The sequence below is a fragment of the Amaranthus tricolor genome, chromosome 15 (genome assembly GCF_026212465.1).
Source record: "Amaranthus tricolor cultivar Red isolate AtriRed21 chromosome 15, ASM2621246v1, whole genome shotgun sequence".
Taxonomy (NCBI): Eukaryota; Viridiplantae; Streptophyta; class Magnoliopsida; order Caryophyllales; family Amaranthaceae; genus Amaranthus; species Amaranthus tricolor.
Genome location: NC_080061.1, coordinates 4308051 through 4325987, shown reverse-complemented (window position 1 = coordinate 4325987; position 17937 = coordinate 4308051). Strand labels below are relative to the sequence as shown.

Below are 17937 nucleotides of genomic sequence, written 5' to 3'. Positions count from 1 at the left end.
TCATTTTGAATAAACTTACTTATTATAATATTCATTGTCGACGGATTGGGTTTAAAGTATAAAACAAACTTCGCATTAATTTTACAATTTTTATATCTGATAATATGAAACAAAGTTTAATCCTAAAAACATTTGATCTGATTTGTTAAAATATATATCATATGACCTCTTATCACATTAACTCTGATATCATGTTAAGGAACCAACTCAAACTTTTGGTTGAATCGGTTCCTTGTTAAGATACATATATGTCATTTTTTGGATCTCTAGACCCAAATCAATCTAACTTATGATGTCTTAAAATTGAAACCCAAACCTTATAAATAGGGTTGTGTGTAGGGCAGACCACAAACCTGATAGGATTTTGATATGTTAGGAAATGGAAATGATTAATTAATAGTTGTACCTACCTAATTTTAATCTATTATCTTAGACATTTATGAGAATCATAAGTTGGCCTAATATTTGAAAGTTTTTCCTTTCATCTTTATGAAAACCACCTACAATAAGGATTAATGCTCTACTTATGAGTTATCCCCAAATCAAATAAAACATATCGATAGCATCTTGTAAACTGTATATAATTAAGTGAATTACCTCGTCTACTTTATGTTTGAATTGATCAGACCCATTTCTTAAATTTTATCTACAATTGTTGTTGAGCAATCAACTGAAGTCATATTCTTTACCAATCACCAACAGACATACCAATTGGTTTTCCATATTTCCAAAAAGAAGTTTCAGATTGCTAATTCAAGTCAATGTGTTTCGTTATGAATGCAAGTAAAAATTATTACTCATTTCACCACCAACCCAATTGTCTCTTTCACTGTTTAATTATGGAGTTATTCCCCACCGTATCTTTGAATTTACTAAACATAAATAATTAAAATGAGAGTATTTTGTCCAATAGAAAAAGCGAGAACTTTGTATATTTATTATAGCAATTTTAAAGATACTGAAAGATAAAGAAGAAAAATAATTCTATCATCTGAAATTTCACTTTTAACACTCCATAATCTATAATCATTTTTTCTCCTTCAACAAACGGACTTTTAGAACTTCTATATTGACCTTGAAAATTATATTTTGCTGTTTCAGTTAAAGTATGTAATACTGTTTACGTAAGTTTTTGAGTTTAATTCTCGCTGCTTTTCTCTCTAGCTCTCTCCTTTCCTCAGTCTAGTTTATACTATAAAATCTTGATTGACTTTAAACTGAACTGTATCCCTCATTTCACGATCCCTTCCCCAATCGATTTTTCAAAACTTAAATTTGACGGTCAATAAATTCTTCTTTAGCCAAAACAAAAGTCATTCTCAAAATTTGTCAACCAACCAACTCAATTGTTACATACTCTTAAGTCTTCAACACATTTGACATACTCCTATAAGATATCCCGATTAAGAATTTTTGCAAAATGTAATTTTACAATTTAGATTAGATATTTATTTATATGGATATACTTTCAAGTTAAATAATTTTGTAAATAAAGATAAAAATAAGAGGATTCTAATTTTAATTTCTTACCTTTAATAAAAACTAAAAAGTGATGAGTATGTAGAAATTGATTGATACTAGTAAATAGCATGAAAGCCAACTTGTCTTGTGACGAATAGAAAACATAAAATCCGTGAACATTATCTGTCTTGCTGGACTTATCGTATGTTTCTCTCGGTTGTTCCTTTCTTGTGTATTAGCCGTAGCTACTTTTTAAAGTTAACCAACTACATCTTTTTAATTTAAAGAGTCACCAACAAAGTAGTGTACATAGAGACAAAGCTAGAAATTAAAATTAGAGGCCATTGGAAAATATATAAAATACGCATAAAAAATATAAATTATAAATATATTATTATTATATAATTAAAAGATCTATAGATCAGAGATAAATTTTTATAAATGACAAGAGTTAAACTTTTATCAGCCCTTCATTAGGTGCATGTGGCTTCACTCAAGAGTGTAAATGAGACAATTTTTAATCTTAAATATATTTTAAAATTATTTATCGATTACTAATAATTAACATCTATAAATTAAATGAACAAAATAATTAAAAGCTCAAACAAATAGAAATATTATAACTTAATCACTCAAAGACTCAAACTTATGAATGAATAATATGCTTTTAAATTTGATTTTGTATTTATATTTTCTCGCTTAATTTCATCTATAAACTTGTTAACTCTCTTTATAATATGCACTTCTATATATATTTTATTTTTGTTAAATATAATTTTTCTAGATTTTTAATAACTTTAATTTATAAGGTTCTTATCCATTTAGCGTTTGTCAACATTAGCTTTATATATAGACTTTCATTTGAAATATATCACAGACTCACACTCTTCTCCAACATCTTTCTATCTAATTTTCTTACGCCTTAATTAAACTTCACCTCCCTGTTGACATTTTTGCCGACATTGAATATTGTATTATTATATTTGTATTTCAACAATTCATAATTAATTTCCCACCACCCTCAATTATAGACCATAAGTTTTTATTATATAGATTGCATTCCATTCATTAGTCATTAATAAATAGTACCCAATGTTCTTAATAGTCTAGTGTTTAAACTCTAACCCTTATTTTATTAATATTAATTTTTAATTTATATTTTTATTATATATAATTAAAAATATTACTGATTATATTAGTGCATTGTAAAAAAGTAAAATATATTAGAATCTTAGAAATAGAGGGAGTAATAATAAATAATAACATAAAACAAAATTATACTTTAATTAATATTATTAATTTTAATAGTTTAATTTTAGCTTTATGTATATAATCATTAGATTATAAATTCTTTTTTAAAAAGTTATAAGGTATTATAATGTGGAAGAATTATCAAAACTTATCCATATTCCATAAGGAAGTCAACAAGCTAAGCAACTTTTTTATGAATTGTTAAACTAATTAATGTCAAATGAGGTATGAAAAGGACTAACAATTTCTTGAATCCATACATTGTTTTTAGTGGCTTGAAAATAATTCTTTTTTCAGATGTAGATTAGAAAGTAATACTTACTAATACTCATTGACTATTTTCAGAGATTTAAGCCATCATAAAGAATGAATTTAGCCTTAAGTAATGCTTAATTCTATTATGTACGTGAAATTATTTATTAATTGATCTATAATGCTACAAATTATAAGAAATTAATCACTTACAAATGTAGCCCCTCACTCGATCTTAGAAGACTCAACTATAGAAAAAAAATACAAGGGTCTCTCCCTTTATAGTTTAACAAGTCCTAAGCTTGCTTGTATACTACTCTCAACTATCTTGTTCTTATTTACAAAATAAAGCTCTTTTTATAGACAAAGCAAATCATACAATAAGTCTACTCAACATCAAAACGAAACAAGTTTACTTGCATCGCAATAAAGACTCTGAAGTCTAAATCATCTTGCTCGAACGAGCGCTATTCTTTTTGTTCGAATAAAGGCTTCTAAAAATATTGCAACCTCTATTATATGTTGTTTAAATGAACGCACTATTTACTCGTTTGAGCAGCCCCTTAGCCCTCCTCTTTGGTTCTTTGTGCCATCATATGCTTATCATTCCCTTCCACCCTCATCATCTTCCTTATTAATTCAAGCGGATTAAGCGATTAAGTGATTAAAGTCACCTCCTTGTATGGGTGATTTTGGACCAAGGAGGTGACTTTGGACTTGCATCAATAGAATTTTTTTTTTCTATCAAGTGCACCAATTCAATCATAAATTAAATTTCTTTAATTATACTGTAACAGTCCGGTTTAAGTGACCCGAAAATCCATATGAAAATACAAATTTCGGTCATGGGGTGTTACATATACATTAATACTTGAAATGATATTTCATTTGACTTTGTTTTGAATTATACATTTTTATTTCCTATGTACGCCTCAGCGATGACACAGATTAAAGAAATAAAAATGTAGGTATTTTAGGTAAAGCCATGAGCGTCAATGTGATAATTATAGATTTTAATTTAAGAAAAATTATGTTTTAGGAGCATATTATTAGGCATCATGTCTAAAAATAGTAGTGAAATGGAATTAAATTATTATTTAGGGCAAAATCAAAAGTAAGAAGTGAGTATCTATTAAAATTCATTGTTGAATAATGCTGAAAAAAAGCCATTGTTGAATAACTTTGCTAATTGAGCTAACTAACATCAACAAATTATTAAAAACCCAGTTCTCCTATTTGTTTTTAATCAAGTAAACTTATTTTCACAAAATTAAATTTATTTTTACAAAGTTATGGCTTTTTTTCTTGCACTACGTATTATTTTTATTAACAGTCTAAAAAGAATGGTAAAAATGTGTAAATGTAACTATGTCTAAATTTGCATAAAATAGCTATGATGTAGCTGTATAGGTGGCCACACAAAAATAATGCATAATTGAAACAAGTCTATTTATTTAAACATGAGTTAAAAGCAAAAAAACAATAAAATAAAATAAAATTATGTACACATTTCTAAATATTCTATAAATTGTGCTTTATTTTCTGAAAATATTCTTGATTTAATCATAATAAAACCATTGATGAGAAACCAGATTTTAGAGCAAATTTAACATTTTATGTCACTTAATAACAAATACTCCTAATAAAAATAGATTGTAATATTCAAAATTTTAAAAGTATGTGAAAGTGTGATGATTATTAATTAAATTTTGTTTTATTTTAAAATTTACTAAAATATTTATTTCTACATTTTTTTAAAATATAATTAAGGTTCAAAGGAAAGAACATGACTAGAATCAAACATTTATATTTTCTAATTTTTTAAAATAAATATTTACTTCCCAATTGAAATAAGACTAAATTCTCCATAATATTGTCATATTTACAAATACATAAGCATACATTAAAAAACCATCTCGTTCGTCCTACCTTAAAATAGAACCCTATTTCAACGTTTATATATGGGCAAACGACAATGCAAACAAATACAATCAATCGACCATGAAAAATGACTCAAAAACAAATTTGGATGTGAGAAATATTGTTTTCTTTGTCCTTAATTGTTAAAAATAATCCATCAACATCATCATGTCAACATAAAAATGATCAAATTCTATAAACAACTTGCGTTCTTTTGACCAAATTCCAATATTCCCCCTTTTCTTAATTTTTGAGTGGGGTGAAATTCCAAACTTACAGCAAAAATATAAATTTACAAATTGAGTAAAAACAATTTGAAGGGAAAAATGAAGAAAAAAAAAACAAGAAAATTGAAAATAAAATCAAAACAAAAAACAAAAAAGGAAAAATGTTCTTTACGTCTCAGATTCAGATTCCCCCGCTTTTTCACTCAATTTGCAAAAATAAAAAAGTAGACCCCACGCATAATCACCTGTTTTCAACAGCTGAATTACCCCCACTCGCAGTACCTTCACGCGCCGTCCCACCCGCGGCAACCGAAGCTAATTTCTGAAGATTTAATTTGACCACAGTATCGGCGAAGAGGCGCGTGTCTTCCTCAGTATTCCCTTCCGGAACATCCACAATATACGATTCCAATACGATCGTTGTTGGTTCATCCGTATCACCTGGAGGCGCGTGTAGGGAAGTAACTGATCGATAATTTCTCAGCCGATGTTCGCCGCCGATTATAGTGAATCCTGTAACACAGCGATTTTCATCTAAGATGTCTAATCGCTCGGTACTTGTAGCGGCAGGTAATCCAGAGATAACGTTAACATCACGCGTGCATCCAACGGCTAAGGTGAATCCGTCACGTACAGAGCAGCTTTTGATGAAGTGTTTGTAGGTTTGTGGTTTATCAAAGCGTCGAACGACGGACCAGACAGCAGCGCGTGGCGCGTGAATTTTTTGAGCAAGTAAGGATGAGCATTGCCGGCCTTTTTTGAGTCGGTAAGTGTGAAACTCGTTAATGGAAGGTATTAGGTAGGTGAACTCGTCATGAGTCAACCCAGGTGGAGGGAAAAGATGGTGGGAAGTAGTGGTTATTTCGGGGTCTTCTTGGGATGATTGTACGTCATCATTTTGAGATTGAGATTGAGGGATAGTGTCTTGATGAGGAGTGTCAGCCATTGAAGAAGAGGAGGAAGATGAGTCTGGTATTTCCGCCATTTTTGTTGGTCTGAGAGGAGAGAGAAAGTAGGGAGAGGAAGGAGGTGTTAAGGAGAGAGAAAGGGTGGGGGATGATAAGGATTTGTTGGGGTTATTTGTGGGCGTTTATGAGGTTTGAGATTTCTATGGAACGGTCTTTGGTAGATGTACTGCTTAGTCCATTTAATTGTAATATATTGTAAAAATGCAATAACGACTGTAATAATGAAACGTAATAGGGGTGCGGTATTGTTTTAAATATTGGTTGAAACAATAAGATATTCCTTGATATGGTTTAAGTTGCGGTTGTTTTACACCTTTACATCGCGGGAAATATCGATTCGTTTATTTTAAAAACATTTACTACACATTCATTCTGATACGGCGTTATTTATACACTATGATTTATAATGACACTTTTTTAACGAAAAGTTGACAATTTGCCATAAATTGTGTTGATAATAGTAAAAAAGAATTAAAATATGTTGATCGAATTAAAAAATATTACAAGATATAAATTTAAATAAAAATAATACAAAATAATTTAGAGCAATTCAAATAAAAAAAATGGGGCAATTCAAGACACTTAAAGAGTAACCAACTTATTTTGAGCAACTTTCAATTATAAATCACTTTCTCTAATTTTTTATGATAACATCTATAGGAAGAAAAGAAGAGGCGAGGAGAATGTAGGCGATACGAAAATGAAATTATATCGCATCGGCAGTTGATGTAGTATAACATGAAGTCTTTAATTATTAAGTCATCTTCAATTTACTATAATTCTTAATTTACATTTTTTTTAATTATAATTTTTTGCTTATTTTTTTTTTAATCTTATTCAAAAATTTTCTCTTTTTTTATTTTAATCATTTATTTTTTTAACTCTCATCTTCAACTATAAATTAATTTTTACACTATAAAAAAGTGAGCGAATCCATAGCCTCATAGGAAAACGAGGGAATAATATGTAGTTTCAAGGGCTATATATATATTGGTATAATTGATATTTTATATTATATGCTTTTTAAAATAATTTTTTATTTTCAATGTCTTTAAATAAGCATTAAAAAATTATAAAAATTATTTGATAAAAACATTGGATTACATGGTTACGTAGGCTGAGGAAAGGGCATGGCTATATGAAAATCAAATTTAGGACATTTTTTGAAAAGTAATAATTTACTCTTTAATTTGGATAAAAATTGGATTCTCCATTATAAACTTAAATATGTTTGCTGAAATTTACTATATTTAGCAAATATACAAATATTAGAGATGAATTTCAAATAACTTTGCATCTACATTCGTGATTTATCTTTAAAAGAGTTAAGTGAAAGTAAATTGACTTACTATTATATATACTTCTCGTTTTCACAAAATTTATAACAAGATATTTATTTTCAAATTTTTTGTTTGATTATGGAGAAATTAAGACAACATTTGAAATGTACGGATGGAATATAATTTTAGGTGAGGTTATTAAATGTGCAGAAGATAATATTTGAGAGTGTGATAACATCTTCTAATTTAAACAAAAACTATAGCAAATTTAGTCAAAGCTAAGGTGAAAACTCTAGCAAAATCAACAAGACAAAGAGGAATTAGTTATGGCGAAAATTTTACATTACTATATTGGATTGTGAATTTGCATATAATAGTGGATAATTTTTTTAATATGTTTTGAAAAAAGAATGATTCTCATCAAGTATATATGTAAGTCAATACTTATTACTTGTGAGTTTGTGGGCCAAAGCCGACAGATATCTTGTGGGTGTGTCCCACAAGATAATTATGTGACAAATTATTACGGCCTAACATTCTAGATAAGACTTTGAGAGAAAAAGAAAGGTAAAGTATTATATAAGAGTTGATTAGTTGTTGGTGGCAATGAAAATATTGTATAATTTAGCTAGAAATTACTCTCTCTGTTTTTACATGTTCTCTCAAATAGAATTTACGACTTTTAGTGTCAAACTTTCGTTATGATTTCTCATCAATCTATGTGGGATCTTGATAGATTCGTCTCAATATATATTTTCTAAATATCGACTTATTAGAATTTTTTAAAAATTCACAATTAAAGTTTTTTGACTTTTAAGTTTGCATTACGTAAAAAGTGAATGGAAAGAATATATGAAGATTGAGGGAGAACGTAATAGATTTATGATTATGTATGTCCAACTCTAATTAATTTGTTTCTAGAAATTTTTTTCTTTTTAATTTCTCATCTCTTACCACTTGAGAAAATCATATTAACTGATAATTAAAATTTAAGCACAAATTTAAAGGTGAAAGTTTCATATGGCTTATATTAAAATTAACACTAAAATTCATTTTATCATCACTATTTCATACATCTAAATAAACCTATAACCTTGAAGTGTCACAAAATCCTACAAATTACACAGTACTACCTTTTCCATGAATAATAAGCTACCATAACTATGAAATTTAGTATATGGAGTATTAATTTATTTTATAAATTCTCGTGAACTAAAGAACACTTTAACTATCATATAAAATAAAAGGGGAAATTATAACACGGAATATCACAAAAGAATCCTAACTAATAGTACTAATTCTTAGTTAACTTTAAGAAAATGACAAAATCTTAAGATAAGTGGTTAGGCCAATAACAAGATGACCCTTTTTGTTCACATTAGAGCAATAAAGTGTGAAAATTAATTATAATATGTTCCATAAAAATCGGAACAATAAGAAAATTAAAATATAGGAGTATAAATCAACTAACATTTTATGGAAAATAAGAGAATTATATAAATGAGATGAAAAAATAAGTTAAAATCATAAATTGGGCAATTCAGTAAGCATTAGCTCGAAGATGGACACACATAGCAGTGGAAGTCGGATGGTGTCCGATTTTTATTATTTAAGCTCTTAACAAATTTCGAATGTTTCTTTCTCTTTTTGTTATAGAGAATGTAATAAGGTGCGTTTGGACTGTAAAGTGGACGTGGACAACATCTAGTTTATTTTTGTGATAATGTACGATGTGATTTAAGACCTTATTAAATTATGAATAGTGTTTTTCGGATATTTACCCTTAATAATATTAGTCTATGTTTGCTATAAAAAAATTAAATATGCTCACTTAAATAAAAATTGGTGCACAAAATTATAAAAACAGTTTAAATTAGTTTAGTTCAATATAAATTAAGATAAATTGGTATCACCTAATAAGTAAAATTTTTACCACTCTACCTTTAAGTGGCCTATAGTTCTAGTTTTCGTTCATCCTCACTAAATCAATTCATCATTTATTATGGTTCCTTTTTCACGTCCTTTATCCTGATCGCATTCATAAAATTTTTTTTTTAAATTCATGTGGCAATTCTAAAGTTTTGAGTTTTTCACGTAGTAATGCAACACCTTTGAATTTTCAACCCCTTAAACGAAACCAGAAATCGTGAAGGAAGGGAGGAAGTTTGGGTGTTACATAAAAAGAAAAGGGAAGGTAATTAAAATAAACGCTAAAGATTAATTAAAAAGGTGGGTAAGTGAAAATTTTGGCAACATCGTGGTTAAAACTGAGGGTGTGACAAGGATATATAAATGATTAACATAACTAAACTAATCTAAGGCTTTTAATACCTTTCAAAATACGTCACGACGGAATGAATCATCGTCGGCTTCTCAAATTATCAACTCTAACAAGGATCGTGGTTCCAGTGTTAACGCATCGATTTGACAGACACCAAAGGAGTATTCTCACTACAATACATCCAAAAACTACGCAGCGGAACAATGAATCATACAAGAAGTCACATGGCTCCATACGAAAGAAATTATACAAACCCAAAAGAAAACTTTACAAGTACTATAGAAGCTACAAGCATTAGGCAACTTGTACACAAATGTTACGACCGGACTCCGCTCTTTCCCCCAATTACTCCGCTCTTTTCCCCAATGCAAAGCAAAAGAAGCTCCTATACCTGTCATGTTAAGCTATGATCCTGCTGCTGCTCAACATAATGACCATAGTCAGATGTGTCGTAGCAGGAACATCATAAAGAGTCATGAACAAACAACAAACACATACACGTCAGTAATTAATGAACTTATAACAATTACAGTCATTGAACAAAACTATAGATAATGATATAGTATGCAATAACGAGTCTACTCATTTGTCCAAACACCTCTATTTACTCATAATTTCTCTTTCAAACTACTAATCTCTCGAAATATATTCAAAGGTAGTGGATCTTTTCTCTATTCATGGCATAGTGACACGACCAAGGGCGTTATCGGCCACCCGGCGCCCATGGCAAAGTATGAGCTCATGGCCCCTCCAGCTGACCCTCTCAGGTCCTACCTTCGGGAAAAAGTAACACACTGGGGTACTAAACCAATGAAGAGGCCACCATATTGGGGTTTGCAAGGCCCGCATGGTAACACCTCAGTTAAGGGGCGGTATCGGTCACCCGGCGCCCAATGACCCAAGCATGCTCATACCCCCCTTACGGTGGTCCGTCGGACCTCACCTAGGGGACTACTAAATCAACCTAGGGGACCTCACTTCGATACCACACACAACCATGGTGCGTTCTCTACTATTTAGAAATCTGTTCTCATAGTCTCCTAATGCTTTTATTCTACTTTCCTATATCACAATTATGACTATTCACTAGTATGGTTTACTTGCTGGCATTCTATAATTCTAATATGATGCATATAATCAGAAATATGGATAATACTTTGAAACAATGAATATGATAATTAATTACTGCGTGTACGTACCTGCAAGCTAGCGTCACTGCACGACCACAAGTTACAAAAACTACCCGACTAAGGTTCTACTTTCCTCTTATGAAGTGGGCACCTATATAAGTTATGAATAGAACTAATAAGTTCCCTTAACTATTTTGTCATACCAGCTAAAAGCCAAAGTAACTAGTATCATCCATTCACGACAAGTTTTCAATTACTTCTAGCACATACGCATCCCATTCAACACCAAACATAATCGTCAATTCAACAATAATACAAGTCTTTCCATCAACAAAGAATAAAAAGATTATGACAACTATTTCCTTACATCAACTAACTTTGAGTCATAAAGATTCACATCATCTTAATATAAAACGGCGATTCACACTTAACATTGATGTAGTGCTAATATGACGACAAGGACGAATCTTAAGGTTATCACATCGCAATATCATTTATTATATTCGCGAAGGTTAGAAAGAACTAAAGTCAAGACATCATAACAACTTTAATAATTCTCAACAGTTGACACTATGTTCATAGCCTTACTAATATCATTTAATTATAACTTCGATAACCTAACAAGAGTACTTGTAATCAACATTAATAATTTCTTTTACTTCAACAAGGTCAATTAAAACTACCATGCCTAACAAAACTCCCACATTCAACACAAATAAAGTTCCTCATGTACTAAGACACCATCAAAATACTACACAACCATTATTTTCATTCATACTTCAAACTCTAGGCCATAAATATGTTAAATTCATCAAACATACTCTTACCCACAAAAAGGTTCAATGAAAATAATACAAGGTTCAACATTTTTCATTCATATTTCAAAAACCCAACTCATAAGTACATTCAAATCATTATAAGTACATTCAAATCATCAATCAAATTCTTACCCATAACAAGATTCAATGACAATCGTACAAAATTAACACCAAACTCATAAACTTAGTAAAATTCTAATTAGATACTAGGAAGATTACTTAGAGTAAACTTGAGAGGCTTACAATGAGGTAATTTAAAAAAGGAGTGAAAATTAGGTGGTTGTTGTGGTGGTGTGGAGCACAAAATGGTGGAGGAAAGCTGCGTGGTGTGGCATTACAGCAGCCCGCTGCTGTTGGGGAACAAAAAGGCAGCTGTGGCTGCTGCCAGGAGGGAGGAAACTGGCCGCTGCTGCTGGCCGCGAGGAGGATTGTTGGCGGCTGCATGCTGCTAGGTAAAGGAGGGCTGACCTTTTCATGGGTTTTATCCTTCTTGTTGTTATTATTATTATTATTATTATTATTATTATTATTATTATTATTATTATTAGTATGTTTATTTATTTATTTATTTTTATCTCGATTCATTTTCTTGCGAGACCCAACTAAGAGACTCACCTTCGTGGGCTCCCACTGTAACACCCCATAATTTATCGGGTTTAAGAAGATAATATAATAAAATAAAATAAATATGTATTATTAAATTATATTATTTTACATAGATAATTACAAGAAATAAAGTGAGTTAAATTTTAACGGTAACGAGTTTTATCGTGTACGATGTTATCGCGTGATGTTTCTTTTTTATTTTAACAATAATATAATAATTACTTAATTAATTAATTAAAAAAAATAAATAGGGGAAAATAAAGGGATGGCCGGTTGTGTGCATGGGAGGAGTCTTGTAACTCCTCTCATAATTGTGTATTATAGCACAATTATGATCTTTGTTTTAAATTGCCTATTAATTCATAAGTCTCCTTGGATTTTCATAACCATTCCAATTGTCTCAAGAGCCACAAAAATTCTGAAAAATCATTTTCCTTTGCTCCTTGATTTCGGCACATTCAAAAGAAAAAAAAATTATTCTTGTTGTTCAATCCAATCTTTTGATCAAAGGTTAAGTTTAATTGAATTGTTAATTATAGATTTTATATACAAAGAATTCTAAAATAAATTATATTTTATGTATGATGATATCCTATGACTTATAAGAGGATTGAATATTTTTCTTTTATATATGAAAATTTTCTCTAATAATCCTTTAATAAACTTTAATTTGTTAAAAGGATTAAGAAAAGAATTTATTGATCAATATTCTTTAACAAAATTTAAATTTGTTATAAGAACTAAGAATTTAAAGTTATATTGATATTTAAATAAACTTCTTATGGTTTACTTTTCTCTAATAAAATTTCAATTTGTTAGATGAAATTTAAATGGTGAGGATCAAGTAATGTAGTCATCCAAGAATTTATAAATCCTTTAGCAAAATTTAATTTGTTTGAAGGATTGTGTTTATATATATATATATATATATATATATATATATATATATATATATATATATATATATACATATATATATATATATACATATATATATATATATACATATATATATATATATATACATATATATATATATATACATATATATATATATATATATATACATATATATATATATATATATACATATATATATATATATATATATACATATATATATATATATATATATATATATATATATATATATATATATATATATATACATATATATATATATATATATATATATATATATATATATATATATATATATATATATATATACATATATATATATATATATATACATATACATATATATATATATATATATATATATATATATATATATATATATATATATATATACATATATATATATATATACATATATACATATATATATATATATACATATATATATATATATATATATATATATATATATATATATATATATATATATATATATATATATATATATATATATATATGTCTTGATTTAAAAGGGTGAATTGGTTTTGTAATTCTCTACAAGATTTAATTTGTTAAGAGAATTAAGTATTTAATTTAGTTATCATAATTTATGAAATTGTAAGTCTTTTAAAGGATTTTGTGAATGTGACCTTGCTAGAGTTATTTTGGTGATGAGATAAAAAGGGTTAGTAATTTAAATAATGAATATATGTAAAATAATAATAATATATATATATATATATATATATATATATATATATATATATATATATATATATATATATATATATATATATATATATTCCGGGCAGCAGCAGTCTTGTCTCGGTAATAGTGTTGATCCAGAAACGTTAGTCGTGTTCCGTTGTTTTATGTATCGACGCGTTAAAAACTCGTTAAACGCTTAAACTAATTAAAAATAGTAGTTGGATGTTAGAAATTATGAAATTTGGTACCCAAGGTAATTGACGCGTTCCTAACGCAACGACGAAATCGGATTTTTCATTTGAATTTTCTAAATTGTCCAAATCGATCATTTAAGTTTCTGGTTTAAGTTTACAATTTGGAACTATTAGGAATTTGATGAAAACATTTAAAATTATAAAATCATAGTGATGTCTTAGTAGTATGGAGTGGATTAAATGTGTACACACGTTCTAATACGTGATTGTTTTGTGTGTGTGTGATATTTATGACCTCGATTCATAAGAGGGCGAAATTTCTATCGTGATTAAATATTGTTTGGTTGCAACGCTTAAAGGTACACGCTTAGACCATACTGTTTATGTGGTTGTGCAAGTACTGTTGTTTCTTTTTTAATTGAGGCTTTGTAAATCACATAAGGATTAGACACCTCAATAATTTGAAAGGAATTAATTGGAAATTGAGAATTTATGTATTGTCACCCAAAGGGGTTGACGTTTGGTTACATTATGTTACCCAAAGGGATTAACATATTGGTTTAGATTATACAATTATTGTTCCCATGACAGTTTTGGATCATTACGGTCACCATAGTGGTATGCATACTTTAGCCTTTGACGACCCGAACAGGACGGGCAACGTCTTAGGTCGGTGGTTGCCTTGGGATTAGCTCTCCCAAGTGTATTCCTCCAAAAGGATTGGATTTATACTTGAACGACCCGAACAGGACGGGCAACGTTACAAGTTCGAATTATCTAATAATGAATGATTTATACTTGAACGACCCGAACAGGACGAGCAACGTTACAAGTTGGGATTAACTAATAATGAATGTATTAGAGCCTATGCATGCTAGGGTAAACATATTGCTTGTATTCAACCTGATTGATATTTTTATGAAGTCTCTGACGTGTATTGGTTTGTTTCTTTGGAACCTACTGTGTGTTGTCATACGACGACTAGTAGGTTGATTGCAGGTGAGGTCTGGAGTGAGGTCTCGACTTAGAACCTGTAATCATCAAGACTATGCTTTTACCTTTTTGTATTGGATTATGAGTAGAAAGAAACTCTGTACTTATGTAACAGGAGATAATGTATTTTTCTTTTCGCTTCCACTTAATTCAATTAGTTTGTCTAGAGGCCTTTAGGCTCTCGAGTTGTACGTAAGAGCTTCCGCTGACTTATTTTCTTTCATGCTCGTACTGTTTTCTGTTTTAGCTATATTTCTTCATCGAAAAAACGTTGACGATCCTAGAGAAAAATTTTCTCTAGAGTCCAAATAGTGAACCGGAATTTGTATTTTCATTGGATTTCCGGGTCACATAAACCGGACCGTTACACCCACATTTCAATAAAATAATCATTTTGATTCGAACCTCTTTATTTTGAAAATCGTAACTAAATTTTTAATATATATATATATATATATATATATATATATATATATATATATATATATATATATATATATATATATATATATATATATATATATATATATGTACATATATATATATATATGTACATATATATATATATATGTACATATATATATATATATATATATATATATATATATATATATATATATATATATATATATATATATATATATATATATATATATATATATATGTACATATATATATATATATATATATATATATGTACATATATATATATATATATATATATATATATATATATATATGTACATATATATATATATATATATATATATATATATATATATATATATATATATATATATATGTACATATATATATATATATATATATATATATATATATATATATATATATATATATATATATATAAGTTAATATTTAAATTCATATATGAAAGAAATTTATTAAAATCTCGGGGTGTTACTAGGTAACCAAAACTTTTAAAAAATTCATGTGGTAATCCTGAGGTTTACCAAATTGTTCCACCGTGACCTTTTTGCACATAAAACGTTAGCAAACGTTAATTTCGAAATTTTAAGGCTGCTATACGTCTGTTTATGAGACTCACCATTTCAAATGCCATCAGTTTCAACCTTTTCTCCCAAAACATAAACCCTAACTCTACCATCTTTCATCCAAATCATATTCTTCCATCAAATTCAAAGATGGTAGAGTAAGGATTATGTTTTGTGTAAAAAAAGTTGAAACTGATGACATCTGAAATGGTGAACAGCATAAATAGGCGTACAACAGCATTAAAGTTTCGAAATTAATGTTTACTAATGTTTTATGTGCAAAAAGGTCACGGTGGAACAATTTGATAAACAACAGGGTTACCGTGTTTACCGTGTGGATTTTTTTAAAATTTTTGTTATCACGTAGAGAACCCAAAAACTCAGAGTTACCACGTGGAATTTCCCTTTTTTTTTTTCTTCTTATCATCTATATTGCTCATAAATTAAATGCATATAAATAAAATAAATAAGTAGAACCAACTACAAAAGAAAACAAAAAACAAATAATAAAAGGAACGAGAGAAACAAGATGACAAGAACACCAAAAGGTAATATAAGAGGACATCAATAGTCTAAAACATGAATATAGCGCCTCCAACTACCCCTATCTCTAGTCAGGCCCTCAAAGAGGTTTAATTCATTTAAGTCAATTTTTATTTGCTTATCCCAAGTTATCTTGGGTCTTCCTCGACTCCTCTTACCCTATAGTATAATGCTTTCTACCCTCCTCATAGTGGCGGCGAAAGTCTTTCTCTGCACATGTCCAAACCACCTCAATCTATTTTCTTGCATTTTTCCAAAAATAGGGGCTACCTCTAGTTTGTCCCTAAACTCTTGGTTCATAATTCAATCCATCATTGTGTGCCCACACATCCACCTCAGCATACGCATTTCTGTAACTTTCATCTTATGTTCAAAAATCTTCTTTACAAGCCAACATTCGGTCCAATATATCAGAGCAGGTCTGATTATCGCCCAGTAGAATTTTCCTTTTAACTTTCTTGGGAATTTTCTATCACATAGCACCGTGGTTGCTGCTCGCCACTTGAGCCAACCCGCTTGTATACGATGATTTACATCTCTGTCAATCACTCCATCCCTTTGAATGATCGATCCCAAATACTTGTATTTGGTCGTACTTTTAACAACTGCTTCATCAATGGACACCTTTGGTTTACCTACCGGTGTTGTCCCACTAAAGTCACAGTGCAAATGCTCGGTCTTTGTACGACTAATGCGCAACCCTTTACCTTCTAAAGCTTCCCTCCACTCATTCGATTTATTTCTAACCTCCTCTCTAATTTTTGCTACCAGCACTATGTCGTCAGCGAATAGCATGCACCACGGTACCGTATCCCAAATAGATTTAGAAATCTCTTCCATAATGACAGTAAAAATGAAAGAGCTTAGAATGTTAGTCGAAACACTGTCATACATATCCCGTATAGCCTCAATGTACACCGAAGAACTACCTCTAACCTTAAGGCTATCCCAGATGACACGTTGTGGCATGCTATCATACGTTTTCTCCAAGTCAATGAACACCATACGCAGATCTTTATTTCGCTCCCTATATTTCTCCATCAGTCTCCTCAAAACATGAATTGCCTCGTCTATTCCTCTGTCTCATTCTATTTGCTTAATTTTCTATTTTTGTCTGTTCCAATGAATTTATCTCATTTCTATTTTTAATATGACTTGATTATTTTTATTGTTTATATTCTCATACTTATTTAGTTATCTTTAAATACCTTATTACTTTAACTCATTATACACAACTTTTTAGCCTTTTGGTGCCAAAAATAAATAAGTAAAACAGATGAAAAGGGAGGAATAATAAATAGATACATAGATTGATAAAGATAAGCCAAAGGGCAAAGAGACTAGTATGTATGGTAAGCATTGACATCATCA

General features: G+C 29.2%; 1 protein-coding gene across 1 annotated transcript; it reads right to left on the bottom strand.

The window, feature by feature from the left end:
- Positions 1-4791: 4791 nt before the first annotated feature.
- Positions 4792-6238, bottom strand: LOC130801682 (abscisic acid receptor PYR1). The gene has a single exon (XM_057665566.1). It carries the CDS (start codon positions 6094-6096, stop codon positions 5353-5355), a length of 744 nt encoding a protein of 247 aa, XP_057521549.1. The 5' UTR covers positions 6097-6238; the 3' UTR covers positions 4792-5352.
- Positions 6239-17937: the final 11699 nt, after the last annotated feature.